The 18449-nt window shown below is 38.3% G+C and overlaps 2 protein-coding genes across 5 annotated transcripts in view; one reads left to right on the top strand and one right to left on the bottom strand.

Annotated features, from left to right (window-relative positions):
- Positions 1–7464, top strand: part of ndrg4 (NDRG family member 4) — a 56164-nt gene extending 48700 nt beyond the window's left edge. For 2 of the 4 annotated variants that reach the window (XM_042411257.1, XM_042411259.1), the window contains 4 exons: positions 656–691; positions 778–829; positions 1061–1099; positions 3269–7464. In XM_042411257.1, coding sequence (XP_042267191.1) covers positions 656–691; positions 778–829; positions 1061–1099; positions 3269–3423 — 282 coding nt within the window. In that variant the 3' untranslated portion in view covers positions 3424–7464. The remainder of the gene's footprint in view (positions 1–655; positions 692–777; positions 830–1060; positions 1100–3268) is intronic. The other 2 variants (XM_042411258.1, XM_042411261.1) reach the window with 1 other exon arrangement.
- A 783-nt stretch (positions 7465–8247) lies between these two features.
- LOC121897025 (olfactomedin-4-like) lies at positions 8248–13788 on the bottom strand. Its single transcript, XM_042411255.1, has 7 exons — positions 13680–13788; positions 13335–13457; positions 12954–13172; positions 11774–11927; positions 10381–10608; positions 8866–9034; positions 8248–8733 (listed from the first exon to the last, which is right to left on the bottom strand). Exons 1-7 carry the CDS (start codon positions 13731–13733, stop codon positions 8295–8297), a joined length of 1386 nt encoding a protein of 461 aa, XP_042267189.1. The 5' UTR covers positions 13734–13788; the 3' UTR covers positions 8248–8294.
- Between the last annotated feature and the right edge of the window lie 4661 nt (positions 13789–18449).

Below are 18449 nucleotides of genomic sequence, written 5' to 3'. Positions count from 1 at the left end.
TTTGATGATGAGGTCCTGTACATTGGCTGGACTTCCTGTGATGGCTAATGGCTAGTAATGACATGACAAGACTTAGGTTTAAAGACAGCAGGATCATTTAGAAACAAAATAGCACACTATTTTTTTCACTTTGTGTTGGCTAAAAACTATTAGAATGGAAAACACAATATAAATTTGATAAAGTAATTGTTAAACATAGAAATGATAACAAGTAATGCATAAGGCAAAAAAAGGGAATACATTCATACATTATTAAAGGTTAAGGTGTGTTTTTTACTGTCAACGAATGCCATGAAAAGACCAAAACCAACAAGTTGTTAGTCCATCTCTCAATACTTTCTAATTGCCCTGCGCTGTCTGTGGTTCTCATCATCCCCAAGCCTGTTGGTTCCAACTGAGGATGTTAATCTTTAAAATCAGGTAACAAATATATAGTTTTATTTATTTATTTTTTACAAAAGTCTCAGTAACAGCTTGTTACTGTAGTTTTTAGCAAACTTTAATCAAACGGGACAAAAAAGTGCATTTGTTCGGGACTATTTTCAGTGGCGGATTGATACAAATTTGGGGCTCTAGTGAGTCAACTCCGCTCAACTCTGGTTAGTTATCAGTGACTAGCAACTTAGTTAATGGCTCTTCTCTTCTCCTGTGACAGATGGCTGACTCTGGTGGACTCCCCCAACTCACACAGGTAACAAACCAACACAGAACCTGATGCAATCAAATTAAATAAAAAATCCACACAGACCATCAAAACCCTGATGTGTTGTTTTACAGCCTGGAAAGTTGACTGAAGCCTTCAAGTACTTCCTGCAGGGAATGGGCTACAGTAAGTATCCACAACATACAAGTGACTGTAGTGAGTGAGTGAGAGATTTTATGTGTATATTTGTGTCTCTGTCCTGGTTTATCTTTGAGTAATATCTCTTATAAAAATAATTATTTCAGCAGTAATATCATTGTAGTTATGGGTGAATGTGTTGTGATGTTTTATATTTCATGCAGAGGGACATGAGTTGTGTTAATCTTGCCCTCTGTCTCCCTTGCCCCATTCTCTCAGTCGCTTATGTGAAGGATCGGAGGTTGAGTGGAGGGCCAGGTACTTCCTCCTCCCCGTTCACCTCTGACCTCTTATTGCTGCCCTGTTGGATGACATTGGCATTTTGAAATTTATTTTAATTTCATTTTGTTATGAATACAATATTTTGGGCTGTTATGAACTTTTTACTTTTGCTGTCATTTCTGGTGTTTTTTTAATCCCATAGACATTAACCCCCATCTTTGTTCTTCAAAAATAATTTTTCCTTAAATGGAAAAATATACTGCCCTTACTTCCCCTCCCCCCATTCCTTTACCATTGCATCTTTAATATTGCTCTTTGCATGGCCCTCAGCTTGCTTTGAGCAATGTCTTTTTATTACGTTAAGTTTATAACAAATGCACAATGTCTTAAAATAGTTGGCAAGTAAGTTTTTCCTCATGTAACTTAAGCTTATTAAAACTGTGCAAACTGCTGACTGAACCACTAGGCTTAAAAGTAAAATTATCCTCGGGGTTATGCAGACTCTGCACTAAACTGCTGATCTTAAACCACACAAGCACAATATATGGTATGAAACATTTGCAGGTGTACCTTTGAGACTTAAAATTTCCCTTAAAGGCTATGAGCTTTGGGGGCTTTTGTCACAGATTGACACGCTGAAACCTAAATGAAAGCAGGGCTTAATATTTTTACAAGAACTAAACAAGACTCATCCAGCATTCAGTTTGACTGGTAGAAGCTATATAAAGGTTGAGATGATGTTTTTGTTGTTTTTGTATTAGAGCTGCAAGTAATCATTATTTTGTGTTCTTAATCAGTATCACTACTATAGAAAATATAGCTTTCATGCTCTAAAATTCAAAGTTTCTGTTTCCTTGAGTTTTATCCCTGTGAGTGTGAAAACAGCATGTCAGGAAATTGTAAAAATCAGTTCTTTAAAGCTGCATTAATTAATATTTGTATGCCAACAATGGACAGTGTTTAAATGTGAAAAGGGTAACTCTCATTAACCTTGCTGTTTTTAGCTAAATGCTCTGATAAACTCACTGTACACTACCTACCCAGCACTAAACAGCAGACAGACAAAGTTAGTGCTTAGCTGAGCTTATGTGCAAGGGTTGCCAGGTTGTCTAAAATGGTTGCAAGGCAAGCAGTTTAAGGAAGTTACTGAGATTACAAATACATGTTAATTAGAGAAGTTTAGAGGTGCTGGAAGAATTTTGTTACTGTCAGACAGAGCCAGGCTTGCTGTTTCCCGTTGTGTCCAGTCTTTATGCTAGGCTTAGTTAACTTTACTGTCTCTAGCTTCATAAATAGCACACAGAAATTAGAGTGGTATTGATCTTTTCATCTAACTCTCAGCAAGAAAGCAAATAAGCATATCTCCAAAAATGTGGAACTATTCCTTTAAGAGCCAGATATTTTTCTCAGGAGTTGGTGAAGTCTAAAACAGTGCTAAAAGTAGAGTGAAGTATTGTAAATATTGAACAGTGATCGGGGGCCAGAAATACAACTCCAAATGAATGCTAACGTTGCTACCCCTTGGTGGCTATAGAAAAAAAAAAAGCAGCTTCAAGACCATAATTCACCACACAAATGTATGGAAACACTTAACAAACACATTACATGAAAAAATATCTACCTACAAAAAGAGCTATTGAATAATAACATTAATATAATCAGCAAAACAAATACAGTTTTACCGCATTAATGCATCAAACTATTGAATGCTTTGCTGAATTATTCAGATGTTGGTAAAACTCAAACTTAACATACTGTATTCAAAAACAGAATTAATACCATTTCATAAGCATGAAGTGACAATTTTGCGCCTCAGTCAGGTTTTGACTAACACAGATCAACTTTTAGGTCAGACATTTTTGAACTCTTTGAAATAAGCAGGTTGAAATCAAGTTATACTGCTGTAGGAGGATTGATTCAAACTAACCCAAGTTGCATGGTGTGGACAATGTGTCTGTTTGCCGACACATAAACAGCTTTATTGAACAATCAACCATCCACGGCTGTTATGTGAGCTAGTCAGCCACCTTATCTCACCAGCTGCAAAAAAGGATATCTTTAGTTCTCCACATGAGCATGTCCTCCCCACATCTCCCCAACATTAACTAATCATACACTTTAACACAATATGTAATGCTGAATGATTGTTTTTCTTTTCTCTCCCCTTCCCCACATCTTCCTCATTTCTCATCCTCATCCTCTCAGTGCCCTCTGCCAGCATGACCCGCCTGGCTCGCTCCAGGACGGCCTCCCTGACCAGCGCAAGCTCCATGGATGGGTCCCGCTCTCGGGCCTGCACCCACTCCGACAGCACCGAGGGAGTCGGCACGGTCACCCACACCATGGAGGTGTCTTGCTAAAGATCCATGGAGAGAGGGAGAGAGGGGTTGGAGGGACAGAGAGAGAAACAGGAAGGGAGAGACAGGGGTAATGGTGCGAGGAAAACTGGAAAACAAAAGTAAAGGTTTGAAGGTGAGAGAGGTAGTCAGACATGATAGAGGGTGGAACGAGACAACAAAAGAAAAGAAAGTTCATGGAACTCTCTGTCTTCATCTATCTCCTCCAGATCCCTTTTGTCTGCCATCTTTTCCCCTCCTCCACTGTAAAATACCATATGTATTGCTACTAAAAACCCCCAGCCACACCTTCATATATCCACCTCAACCCCACCCATGTCACCCAGCACTTAAAGATTTAGGCAACTGTTTTTGTTCTTGAAGTGTCATACTTGTGTTTGCTAAGTGTCTCCTCATTCTTTGCCTGTGCCCTTTTTAAACCACCTAAACCACTTCCCCCACCCCCCCACAAAAAAGAGAAAATAACTGTCAACAATCCACATGGCAATATGTGATCAAGAGCTGCCGTTAATAATCTGATATGAGAAGGTGGAGGTACAGGATATGGGAAGGAAAACTTTTAGGGGGTGCCATAATGAAAAAGTGTTATGCATCAGTATTTTGCAAGCAGGTTATTATTTTGTTGTGTGAGTATCTCTCTCTGTGTTGTTTGTAAGGTAAAATTATTTCTCTCCATGAGTGACAGGCAAGCGCCTGATGGGGTGTGTCCAGAATTTGACAGACAGCAGAGCACGGCCAATTGTAGCTGAGTGCACCTGTAGTGCTTAGAGAGGATGTTAGCTTTTTTAGACTTAAGAGCATAGCTAGAGTACAACACACTGATTTAAAGCTGCACTTTGTAAGTTTTGTATCAAACTACACTTAGGATGCAAGAGAGTGATATCATCAGCATACATGCATTCAGGAGTGTACCCACTTCGTCACAATACTATTGTGGGAATACTGCTAGGAGCTGGTGTAGTACAAATGGAGAGGTGGGCCTGCTCTTTATAGATGGACCTATATTAACATCATAAAAAATGACTTTGTATTGGCACGTGAGCATCAACAGATTTTTCATTTAAGTTTTTAATATCTGAGACACTACCAGTCAAAGTTTATAAGGTCTTATCACCTCCTGACAGGAAATTAAACTGCAGACCACCTGCAGTAAAACCTAGCCACTACACCACCAGGGAGCTTAGCTTATACAAATGTGCAGCTTCACCAATTTTTATTGTTTTTAGCACAATAATGTTTACATAATATGGCCAAAGTATAATCAAACCTGTGTTTGGATATCAGTCTGTGGAATATAGACAATCTGTGATTTGTGAGCCACTGGAGTCCATTTAGTGTTTGGCATCAAATTAGCATAAAATGATTAATATACTATAAATATACAATCTTATGTCGCCTATGTAGCAGCAAAGTTACTATGAAGCACTTGATTGGCATGCAGAAAACTGGTGGAGGTGGAACTTTAATTAAACTTGTATTTTCAGACTTGAATCACTCACCCATATTCACTTTCTGTGAATTATGCATTTCATTTATGACTGTATGTGGCATGTAAATTCAAAATATGCCTAATAATAGAATATATAGTATCTGTATGACTTGCTAAAGGAGAGTGCAACATAGAAAGGTACTCTATTCACAGCAATAGAGACTGTGCAGATTCTCCAAGTTTAATCACTTGTTATGTTCGGCCACAGCCATGTTTGGTCACTTCTTCATCAATCAAGAGATGAAACCAAACCTTTGAAGCTCTAATGGAGAATCTCAGACAGGCTGAGCAGTTTACCGAAATCACATCACATGATTTTGGGGTCTTCAAATTTCTTCCTATTACTGCCATTTGGAACCATTAGAGCAACATTGCTGAGTGCAGCTTTAAGCTGTGTGTCATCTTACATTTCCAAGATAATCCACTACATGAATATAGGCTACAAGAAGTATTTATTAACATGTATATGCATGTGAATGTGACAGTAATATTAGGGCATTCTAGTATCTGAGTAGTGTCTAGTATTAGGGAATTCTTCATTGGCACCTTAAATGTGGCTAGTTAAATAGAGCCATGAATGCAACCGCAATCATCAGTCTGTAACTCCAGTGCATAGACATGGTTCTGGCCGTAGTCGGCTCTTTGTGGTCTCTAACGTGACAATCACACTCTGACCCAAACCAAACCAGACCAGGGTGACCGAGGCAGGACCAGGCCGACGCAACTCTGGCTCTATTTGCCGGGTCGCTACCAGAGAACTCGCGGCTGCGTTCCCTTACAACACCCAGCCCCTCTCTGAGGATGTACCAAAGCTACACACACACATATATCCACAACTGCATACACTTTGACATGCACACACACATTTTCACACGCATTTCATATGAAAGCTGTGTGGGCTGGGTGCTGTAAAGGAACAAAGGAATCCATTGCTACAGTATGTGGTCAGTGTGTGTTTTGATGTGCTGTGTAACCATAATCTCATCAGTATAGTACGTGTATGTAATTAGAGCTTTAGACTAGAGAAGCTGTGTGCTGTTGTCTGCTATAATCCTGGACCACCTAGTTAACAGAGATCATTGATTGGGGTCCTCTGGTTTTTGGCTTAGTAATGTACAGTATTCATGTATCATAGTCACCTCCTGTCTCCAGTTTTACAAAAACCCTTTGGTCCCCTGTCAGAAGGGGCGTAGCTTCCAATCGCTGAGGTGTGCGCTTCCCTGAGGTGGCCTGTAAGAGGCGGGGCTTTTTTGGAGCCATTTGGGCGCCAAGCTCGGAATGTAGGGCAACCCCCAGCCACCTTAAAAAATTACCCCCTCTCCCTAAAAAAATCACAATGTGCCCCGGCTCTCACAGGCAAACCCAGTCGCACCCTAAAGGGCTATCAGCTGAAGTCACTTTTTAAAATGTTGCTAGTGTTAGTTGTGTTTCTGAGCACCAGAGGGCCCTACAGAGCAACAGCATGACAGAGAATAAGCTATGACTGGTTTTCTTTTTCATGCAAGGAAAAACGTAGAAAGATTTTGGCCTGAAAAATAGTGAATGAATGTTTATGGAAAAAGAATGTCATTTTGTTTAAGCTGGAGAGATTAATTGTTGAATTGTTTGAACTATCCAATTAGCATAATAGTTTGAAAAGAAAATCCTGACATGTGGAAAGGAGAGATTATGAGAGGATATTGGACAGTCAGAACAAACACCTCAGTCACTCCTCACAGAACCTCATCCATGAATTAAATGAGTTTGTATACAATCATCTTTCAGTGTGTTTTTATTCTTCACTGCACTAGTTTCTGCCTTCTACACTTTGTTTTCCGCCTACACAACTTCTACCCAAACTGCCTGGGGGGGCTCCTGAATGTATTTTGTCCCTTTTTTGAAGTGCTGTACAGTATTGTCAACCTATGCCTCATCCTCGCAGAACCCCCTCACTTCTGTCCCTGGCCCCACATCTTCACTCTGTACATGAAAACACAGCCCCTTCCTGCTCCCTTTTCAAGGCTTATAAATAGTGAAGTTCGGTAGCGATTTGTTAAAGTCGACAGCTCCTATAAGCTGGCACTGGATCAGTTTGGTTGTATAGACCTTGGTCCTCCTTGCACTTGTAGATACTTTTTATTTATAGAGCAGGTTACCCAAACCAAACACTAACACTACTGTATTGTGAAAAATCTTTGACATATTTCTGTTCCTCTTCCCTTGGAGTTTCTCTTTTTTATAGGCAACAATAGGGTGTAACCTCATCTTGGTATAATGATATTGGTTCATGTGTACTACTACTATTCTTCTTCTTAACTGCCATTATGATTGATTTGTATTGAGCAATAAGTTCTTTTTTTCTTGTTTGGATTGTTTCATATTGTGGGAGTCTTCCCTATGAGCTTGTTTCTATTCACAACAGTAGATGGACTCTTACCTGCTTTGTTGTCATTCAAATGTGTACTGTAAAGTTGAAATATATTATATATAAATACATATACAAAGTAAGCTGTCTCTGTCCATGTACTGATCAAGTAACAAGTGAGAAATAAAGACTTTATGTCAGAATTTGAAAAGTCAGGTGTCAGATCATTTTTTAAGTTATATAAACATCTGTTTTGAATACATGATGAACAGCTCTCACCTCTGCTGTTACAAAATCACATTTCCTTGATGTATTTCAGAGATATTACTTAATGCAAAGACATTTCCATTGATGAACAGATTTTAATGGGACAACATCAGCTGCTACACACATTGGCTTGTAAAATTAAAACAGTTTAAAGAATTTGAACTATGTCTTGACATCGTATTGTAAGTACTTTGTATCTCATCTCATTAAGACTGATTTTGCAAATTACATAGGTATATAAGTATCCTAATTTAATGTTTTCACTCCAACTAGATACGTCACCAAGTTTTTTTTTTTCATCATAACAGTCTCCTTTTTTCCAGTGTTCTTTTTACTGTTAATTCAGAATCAACAATTACTCAATGTTTACCTGTTTTCCTGATAAATGCAAGATAATTTTATATTTCCATATAATTATTACACAACAACAATTATTTCACTTTCTAAAATACCTGTGGGAAGTTGTTACAACTTTCCTGATAGTTTACATATTATTTTATTACTTATTTTGTGTAGTGTTCCATGGTATTTTGTACACTGTGTTAGAAGAACAAGAAGTCAGAGCAGCTATTTTTTAAGCATTACATCACTGTGTTGTGTAACTTAAAGAATTAGTGCGGTGAATATGTATATTAAGATGAATTTACGATGTGAGACATTATAGCAAAGGTGACTCCAAACCCCCATCAATTTTTTTACACAACCTTTATTAGGGATCAGCCTTTATTTGTTTATTTATTGTTACTTGTTCATGCTGTTTTTCATAACATGATATTAATACCTAAACAAAATCTTATAGGAGACCATGTGGGAGTTACAGTAAGCATGTAGCATCTGGTCCACGGGGCTGTAGTTCAGGGAGTAAATGTTGGGAGACATCTTGTTGATGAAGATGCCAATGTTGAACTTCTCCACCCCTGTCGAGGTGTCAAACGAGTAGAATATCTCCTCCACATCTTTATTTACGTAGCGTGTGGCATAGAGCACACCACAGGTCATGAAGGTGTTTGTCACTCCCTGCTTATAGACCGAGGTGTGCCAGGTTCGGTTGAGCATGGGTGGCTCACCTTCTTCCACCTTAGACAGAACCAGGTTGCCAAAGTCCTGGGTGGTGGTGTAGATCACCCAAACACCAGACTCATCTGTTGCCAGGTCCAGGTCGGTGAACGGATAGCATTCATCAAGATGGCAGAAGTTACCCTTAGAATTAAATCTGAAATAAATAAGTAAAGAGCAGTGATGTTAACATTTTTACACAAATTAGTTTTTTGTTGTAAAAACAAGGTATTTATTCTGGCATGCGCAGTTAAAATAATGAGGTAAAAGACAACGTGAAGCAGTGAACCTGGTGCCTTTGGGTAACTGCAGGGTGGTAACAGTTTTGGTGGTGAGGTTGAATCGACAGACAGCATCTTGGTTGTAACAGTTGTAGTACAAGGCCTCTCCATACATCACAACATTTGGTCCCTGGATGGTGTTGGTGGTTGGGTTAGAGGAGTGTATCTCGATATTACCTGGAAGTAGAAGAAGAGAGCAAATGGAGGAGGAGGAGCAAATTAAATCATAATTAAATATTATTGTTATGGTTTATATTAATATTAAAGAATATTGTATGTGAAGGTGTATTGTGTTGCCTCAATGTTATAGCATGTAACATTAAACACTTTTTCTTACCCCATAAATATTCAGTATCACGAATCACACTCACTATCATTATCATGCTTGACCCTAAACACCTTAGAAACACATCTAATGATATTGCTATTCTAGATGGCGTTGCCCTGCCCTTCAGCATCACTGTAAGGAATCTGGGAGTTATCTTTGATTAAGATATGTCATTCAACTACCACATAATACAAATTTCAAGGACTGCCTTTTTTTCACCTACATAATATTGCAAAAATCAGGCACATTCTGTCTCAAAAAGATGTAGAAAAACTAGTCCACACATTTATTACTTCTAGGCTTGATTGTTGCAATTCCTTATTATCAGCCTGCTCCAACAAGCAATTAAAGACTCTCTTTTAGCTTCTCTGCATTGGCTCCCTGTAAAATCCAGATCTTTAAGAGCTCAGAGTACCCAATTACCCCACTAGAACACTGTCTCTAAAAGCAGAATGGGAGGCAGAGCCTTCAGCTATCAGGCTCCTCTCCTGTGGAACCATCTTCCAGTTTGGGTCCAGTAGGCAGACACCCTGTCTACGTTTAAGAGTAGGCTTAAAACTTTCCTTTTTGATAAAGCTTATAGTTAGGGCCACCCAGGCTTGCCTTGGGCCAGCCCCTAGTTATGCTGCTATAGGGCTAGACTGCCGGGGGACTTCCCATGATGCACTGAGCTCCTGTCTCCTCCTCCTCCCCCTCTCCATCTGTATGCATTCGTGTACCATTAATGCATGTTACTAACTTGGCTTCCTCCCCAGAGTTTTTGTGCTTTCTCGTCTCACAGGTTCCTATAGATCAGGGCTGTGGACCCCCTTGTTATGGATCGCGAGCTTCACGCCTGCTATTATTATTATTATTATTATTATTATTATTATTATTATTATTATTATTATTATTATATTTATATTATTATTATTGTTATTATTATTGTGATTGTGCTTCTCTGTGTCTCTCTCCCCCTCCCTCCTTCTTTCTCTCTCAACCCAACTGGTCAAGACAGATGGCTGCCCAACTAGAGCCCAGTTCTGCTTGAGGTTTTTTCCTGATAAAGGGGAGTTTTTCCTTGCCGCTGATGCCAAGTGCTGCTCATGGGGGAATGTTTGGTCTCTGTAAATTAAAGGGTACGGTCTAGACCTGCTCTATGTGAACAGTGGCTTGTGATTAACCAGTAAAACACCAACACACAACAGTTCCTTACCTGGGACACTCACTCCAACAATCAGAGAGCTCAGGCTGGAGTAGAGACGGACGTAGTTGGAGTATTTGTCGCTGGAGGTCATCATTACCAGCCAGTACCAGTTCTCCTTCCCTGCCTCTGGTTTGGGATCACGACCCCAGGCCCCGTACATGTAGGACCCTGGATACTCACCTGCTGTGTAGACCCTGGGGCCAGTAATGTTTAGAAATTCACCGTGGGGACAGGTACCTGAAGGCAAAATGTGAAATGAAAAACAGATAAAGAAGTTGTGCATATGTGAAGACCTTAAATAAGCTGGTTGAAGGAGGCGTCCATTGGTTGATAATTACCCCCTAATTTTATGTTTATTTTATAGTTGTGTTTCTGTCTGCTGATCGTGTTCTTGTTTTATAAAGGTTTCTTGTTCTCATGTCTCTCATGGAAAAAAGATCTCAATGAGATTGCCTGATTAAATAAAGATTAAATAAAATATAAATAAATAATTGTGGTGATTGGTGCTGAGAGCTTTCCACATTTTCCAGTTCATTTATACCCTGCATTAGCCCTTAGTGAGGAGAGCCCTTCACAACTGACAGCCACCTCACTTCAAGTGCCACTTTATGTTGAAGATGCAGTAGGCAGAGAACCAGAATAGGTCTGGGGCAGAATATATTAAGGCAAAGGACTGGTCTCAATTGATTTTGCTCAGGTGAAATAAGGGATCAGTCCTTAGAGCTGGTTCCATTTTTGATCTGGTTTTGGGTCAGCAAAATAGTTGTTAAGCTCCAATGCTTACAACTCTCTTATTGAACCTTTTATCACTCCTCACAGATCAATGGAAAACATATAGGTAGCAGGCTCTCTTTTAGCTGTCCATCGCTTTGGCTTGTTGAAATGACAAACATCAATATCTGTTTTCTGTATTCAGCCAAAGAATGTGTGAGATACATTAAATTAACATTTCATATTTTATGCTGCTCATCTCATTTTTAGTTGAAGTTATTACTCTTTAGCTACTTCCAAATGTTGGAAATTAGACTAATTAAGATTTGATAAGCAACTCCAAAGGATTAGGATTTAATACTGGTTTTGAATTCTATGAAATGCTGTTGAATCTCATTCCTAGGTAAAATATAAAGCAACTCATAATGAACAAAAATGTTACACGTCCGAATTGATTGGCTGCTAGTATTTGTGTCTTATTTGCATACTCTGCAGGGGTATCATTGTCTATGATTGGATGATGAGCAAGTCTATTTCCATTGGTTGACAGAGCAAATTTGCAAATAAATTTAAAAAATGCTACACAAACAGAAATTTTCTTTTAATCTATATTGTGGTTTCCAGTGGAAGCAAAAAAGAACTAAAACAAAAATCCCAACACTCTGGTGTGCTGTGCGGTTTTGGATGATACCTTGTGGAGGCTGAGTGGGCTGGGAGGTGGAGTTAAGTCCAGTCCTGCACTGGTCCAGGTCTTTTGTTAGACGCTCGTTAGCTTGTTGTCTCTTCACCACCTGCAGGGTGTCATACTTCTCCAGCTCTGTCATCTCTGCTCTCAGGTCCTCCAGCTAAGAGAAAACAACACAGCACAATAATTGGTCAAAAAATACTGCATTTGAGCTAGATGTTAGATTTTTTTCAGGTATTTCTATAATTGCTTAACACATGAACAAAGACTTTTAAGCTCAGCTAATCAAAATTTTTATATGAACAACTGATCAAATGATGATGTGTAATGTGAAGGGTTTCACTTGCTGTGAGGAACGTGCAGAGAATGATCACCCTTCTCTGCAGTTCCTCTCAACTTCCTCATCAACTTCGCCTTCAGCAGCAGCACGCAGCTGCATACAGCAGAAAAAAAGCTCTGATAAATCCATCCTATTACCCTATTACCAAATAACAGACAGACAATAGACAGAAATGAGCAATTAGCTGGTAAAACAGTGCTGCATTTAGCTAAATAGTCAGAAATGTTTCCCAGCAATTGGTTGAGACCAAACCAAAATAAAAGGAGAGTGAATATTGGATTTACATTCATCAGGTGGCCATAAATACAACTCCAAATCAACGCTAATGTTGCTCTGTGTTTGCTGGATGTCTAAATAGTCAACTGTTTGCAAACACAGCATGACACTACAACTTCATACGTCAATGTTGTGTTTAAAGCTTGTTCCGCTATCACAAGAGGCCAAAAAATTTAACTAATGCAAGTTTACTTGAGTCATTTTAACAGATTCAAGTTGAAAAACACACGATACTGTTGCTCCCATGTTGAACTACTGTTTAAAAAAATAAAACTTTCTGCAGCATAAAGTTTGGTGCAATCTTGAACTTTCACCTGTGCAGAACATGAGATGTAGGTGACAATGTTAGCAACTCTACCAAAGTGTTAGTGGTTATTAAGCAACTTGATGAGCTCTGAGTGATGGATTCATAGCACTACAGTATATGTTGCTTCAAATTTTGTCTCAAATGCATATAGGATTCAAAGGAACATTAATTTATATAGTTAACTGGCCTCTGTATATTACATTCTATAGAAATAAGTAAATCAACTTTCTGACCAGAGGTCGGCTCTTTTTGTGTGAATCTACCTGTTTAGTGGTGTTAGTGGTGAGGCGCTGGTATTCCCAGGTGGTGATGTTGAGCTTTTTGATGAGCTTCTTGATCTCTGTCAGTTCATTCTCTATCACCTGCAGGCTGACAACTCCATACAGCTCGCCATCATCTTCCCTCTCCAGAATCGACACATCTTCCTGCAGCTGGGGCAAACGCCACTTCAAACCCAGCAGCAGACTCTCCAGCTCCAGAGTCTGCAGAGACAGCAGGTAGACACTGTGCTGACACATTGCTCAGGACTCAGCATGAGGCATACATAAAGAAGTTTGTTTTTTTCCCAACCGAGGGAGGGAGTGAGGTTATGTTCTTTACAGGCTGGTTTAGAAAATAACACTATCTAACATCAGAGTAGTTACCTTCTGTGGGGTGATGTTGCTGTTACATTTTGATGCACTGTCGTCCACTGTACTGAGTTTGTCATGTGGGAATACGTTTTCTGAGTTAGTCAACTCACACACACAGCGATCACGTGAAGCCACCTGATGAAATAAAGATAAAGATATCAATGAATGACATGTTGAAAATTAATACTAAATATGACAATAACAATAACAAATGATTAGCATTCATGATGTATTTGTAATGAGAATAGAAATATACGCTCTGTTGAAATAGGCAGTGTAATATGTAAATGTATGTGGAAAAAAACAAAAACAATAATATATGAATATATAAAATGAGAATCTTGTGTGTTTTCTTACCTGTTGGGTGAGAGTGAACAGAGCACACAGTGGGATGATCACACCCAGCTTCATGGTGGATCAGAGAGCAGAGCTAAATGAAACAGTCCCTGAACACAGTTTGAATATGTGTCTGACTGTGGCAGCAGCCTCTAACTTGTGAACACTCCCCCCCTGATGTTCCTTTGCATGTGAGTGAATGTTTGTGCATGTTTGGTGGGTGTGCATGTGATGCTTCATGATTAATTCTGAATGTGAATACTTCCTCCTTGTGGTCGAGATTTCAGCAGCACGAGCATTTTATTTATATAATGAAGGGAAATGCAGTCAAGGCAGATATTGGAAATGATACTTGAGTAAAAGTTCCAGACTAGTGAGGCAATCAATTAAAAAAAAGCCTTTTGCAAATAACATGTAAGCACTAAAGTCAGTTGTGGAAGACGTATTCAGATCCATCACTGAAATAAAATATAAAATACCCCATTACAAGCAAACCTTCTGCATTACAGTTTTACTTAGGTACTTTCAGAAGTATTATCAGCAGCAAAATGTGTTTAAAGCCACACTAATCAATATTTTATATAATCAATTGATCAAATATCCATGTGTAATGTGACAGATGTCATTCATAGTCATGAACCCACAGAGAAAAACTTAAAGCTCTATGAGTGTTTTAGCCTCTTTTAGCTCATTGTTTTGGTTTTTGGCCCACAGTTTTATTTTGGTTTAGTCTCTCCCCTAATCAAACTAATCGCAGCAGACAACAGTTTTCATTGAAAGAACACGGATAAACTAACTGTTAACTACTTGCCCCAGCAACATGCAACAGACAGACAAAGTTAGTAACCAGCAGGTGAACATAGTGAAGCATTTAGCAGCTAAAGAGCCAAATATTTTTCTCAGGAGTCAGTGAAGGCCAAAACAGAACTAAAAGGAGGGTAAATATTGGACTTACATAAATCATGTGGCAAGAAACAGGATTCTAAACAAATGCACATGTTGCTCCATATCAGCCAGATGTGTAAATAATTAATGCACCTTTAAGTGTAAAATATTATACTTATGTCTCGTTATGTAGAGAGTAGTTGTTGTAATAATACACATATTATGTTGATGGATTAGTATAACTAATGCACTATCATCAACATGTAAGCAGCATTTTAATGATATATTTCATTTCATTTAGTTTGTTTTATTTTTTATCAGGAAAATAAGCAGAGCAATGTAATAAACTAGTATAAAAACAAGAAGCTGAGAATATATGATGACAAGTTAGACAAAAAACATTCTTCATATATATACCATTTTTAAGAGTGAGTTCTCAAATACAACATTTGGAAAAAAAATAGCAAGAAAGAGTAAATAAATGTTAAATGTATACAGCTATAGCTATATACAAATGTGGTTGAGATGGGGCTTCTTTGTATAGTAATGTAATGTCTTGAGTAATTTAATATAAAACAGTGCAGAATGTTTTATAAGCCAACCATTGAATTTGTATGTAAAATTGTAATCTTATATCTCTAATATTGCTGTTACATAAATCTAGTGAAGTAACAACATAACATTTCAAGTAGCAGTTGTATTATGGTATACGATGAGAGAGCATTTAAAACAGGAAGAAAAGTATATATAAAAAGTATACATCACTTAAGAAAAGTAGACATTACTGTTCATCAAAACCAAATATATTTTTGTTTATGTTCGTGGCCAATTTTGAGGTACTTGTACTTTACTTGAGTATTTCCATTTTATATTACTTTTATACTTCTACTCCACAGCATTTCAGAGGGAAGTATACTTACTACTCCAGCACATTTATTTGTCAACTGTAGTTACTTACTTTACAGATAAATATTTTACATTATAAAACGTGATTATGAAAAAACAACAGATTGACAAGACATAAAGATAGAGATTCAACCAGTAGTTCCCAACCTTTTGGACTTGTGGCTCCTTTTTTTTAGAGTTGAGGTCAGGCCCCTTGTCTTGTTTCAGATGTCTGAGTTGATGTCCGTTCCACCTCTAAACTTCTTAGATGCTTTCATTTAAATAACTTTAAGACCCAAAGAGACAACATTATGCAATGTTTTATTAAAAAGCTATGGAAAAAATGGCTACAAACTTGTGTACAAGAAATACTTCTAATTTAAGATGGAGCAGAGCAGTGCACTTGTGCACTGTGCAAGGAGCAGATGACCATATCAAGAAATCCATCACGAGCCAACATTGGCTCAGGCTGAAAGTAGAAAAAAACACTTGAAACTGAGCATTCAGAGCAGTCTGAAGCTGGTGCTTTTAGTACTTCAACATACATTTACCTCATTATTTGACAATTTGGCCACATTTAATATGAACATCCTCCATTGCTACATTATATATATGACTGAAAATAAGGAAAAGCATAGTAGGTCCCATTTAAATAAAAACTGACAATTTTAGACTTGCTGTTTTATTGATTTTACTAGTTAAGTGGTTTGATTATCTTTTGTTGTATTTTGATTAGTCATTTTATTATAATATTTTATTAATTGTTAGCTTTTTATTGTCTTTTTAAATTTTATGTAAAGCACTTTGTAAGTTGTTTTGAAAAGTGCTGTATAAATAAAGATATTAGGACAGGACATGCTTACCAGGTGTTAAGTAATTATATATTAATCATAGTTATTTTCAATAAAACAATATAAATTCATAACACAACCATGACTAATGTCTTAATATGCTGATGAAGAAAAAAATATCTAAAGGTGTTCATGGTGTTATTCAGCAACTTTTGAAATGTATGTATCCCATGAGATACGTTGCCAGATTAGGGGTAATAAAAAAAAAAAAAGGTCAATGTGTAGTATTCAAAATTTAGTTTCAAACTGGAGGACATGTTATTTTCTCTGCAAAAACAGATATTATCATGCACAGGTATGTACATTATGACAATATACAAATTTTATTTTACACATACACACACACACACACACACACACACACACACACACACACACATATATATATATATATATATATATATATATATATATATATATAATTTGAATACACATACAAATACTGGGCTTTCTGCACATCCCTAATAAATACTTTAATAAACACTTATATTTAATAGCAGCTACTTTATAGTGTGTTATACATCATTTATTAACTGTTATTGACCTTGTTTGGAATAAGCGACCTAATTAGTATTTAAGTATTTAAAACTAGCTCCATCTTGACCAGCTGCAGTACAATAGTAAAATGCTGCTTAGGATCTGATGCATCAGTAATGAAAATGTAATATATTATATCAGTCACAAAAGTCAATTTTCTGCAGTAACGCACTTTTACCTATTAGCTTTTACCCAAGTACATTTTACAACAATACCTCTGTATTTTTACAAGTTAATATTCTAGTTTTTTTATATCACTGGAGGAGCAGGAGGATGTTGGTCAGGCTGCAGTGCTACCAATGATGAAGGGTAGCAATGACTAATATGTGCCTTTGGTTTGCAGATAGAGACGCAACTGAAGATATGGTAATACAATTTGGGAACAGAAAATGACTATTCTGCAAAGAATGCTGAAAATATCCACCGAAGAAATTCCAAACCCAGTGCTGACTACAGCATTTATTCAACAAGATGGTACTGAATATGGCCTCCTTGTTTTGCACTCCTTACTGACCTTGCATCTCTTTGCTTATTTTACTGATTTATTTATAATTTTTAGGGGGGGGGGGGGGGGGGGGGGTATGTTGGCTAGCAGAATGCTAGCCAAAACATACAATCCCTGGATAACAAACTGTGCGACTTGAGAGCAAGGATCTCCTTTCAGCAGGAAACAGGGGATTGTAACATCACCTTCCTGACAGAGACTTGGTTGTCAGAAGAGATACCAGACCATGCCATCATACCCTCGGGGTTCTCCATGTTTTGCGTGCACAAGTCAAGAGAACTCTCCGGGAAAGGCAAGGGAGGGGGTGTATGTTTCATGAACAACAATGCCTAGGAACGTTCATTCCCTCAAGTCTGTCTGCTCCCTGGATCTAGAATATCTCATGCTCCTGTGTCGGCCATTCTGGCTGCCTAGGGAGTTCAAGGCTATTGTTAGGAGAGCTGTGTACATCCTGCCCCAAGCTGACACGGACTGTGCCTTCCTCCTAGATGAGCTAAATAGTTTTTATACTGGTTTTGAGGTTGTTAACACAACCTCCCAGAGGGAGCCACCACCACCGTCGACACGACCAACAGTCTGGTCATCGCAGAGGCTGACATGCGCAAGTCGTTCAAGTGCGTCAACATCCATAAAGTGCCCGGGCCAGATGGCATCCCAGGCCGGTTGATCAGAGCATGCGCAGCACAGCTGGCTGGTGTGTTAACGGACATTTTAACCTCTCCCTCCCATGTGTGTTGTCTCCTCCTGCTTCAAGTCATCCACCATTCTTCCCTTACTGAAAAAAAGTAAGATAACATGCTTAAATGACTGGTGTCCTGTTGCCCTCACTCCCATAATGAGCAAATGCTTTGAGAAGCCTGTGAAAGACCTAATCTGTAGCATGTTACCACCCACCCTGAACCCTCTCCAATAGGCTTACCAACAAAACAGATCAACAACACCCTCACCACCTGGAGAAGAGGAATCCAATCACATATGGACAGCTCTAAGTATGTCTGTTCACACCTAGCAGTAACATGCATCTCCACATGCATCTTGAGTGACCACTTCACATCATTTCCGTTTGCAAAGACCAAATTCGTCATTGTTTTTAACTTGTGGGAGGACCAGGGGCCCATGTACCCTCTG

This window comes from Thunnus maccoyii, chromosome 5, assembly GCF_910596095.1.
Source record: "Thunnus maccoyii chromosome 5, fThuMac1.1, whole genome shotgun sequence".
NCBI lineage: Eukaryota > Metazoa > Chordata > Actinopteri > Scombriformes > Scombridae > Thunnus > Thunnus maccoyii.
Note: the sequence above shows the minus strand (reverse complement) of the source record. Positions and strands in the feature narration are given on the sequence as shown.

Excerpts from the sequence above, each read along its gene's own strand:
- LOC121897025 (XM_042411255.1), bottom strand. The coding sequence starts at position 13,733 with ATGAAGCTGGGTGTGATCATCCCACTGTGTGCTCTGTTCACTCTCACC. Across the intron at positions 10,609-11,773 it reads GCCCACTCAGCCTCCACAAG|GTACCTGTCCCCACGGTGAA; the intron begins GTATCATCCAAA and ends TTTTGCCTTCAG. Across the intron at positions 9,035-10,380 it reads TGTTGGAGTGAGTGTCCCAG|GTAATATCGAGATACACTCC; the intron begins GTAAGGAACTGT and ends TTCTACTTCCAG.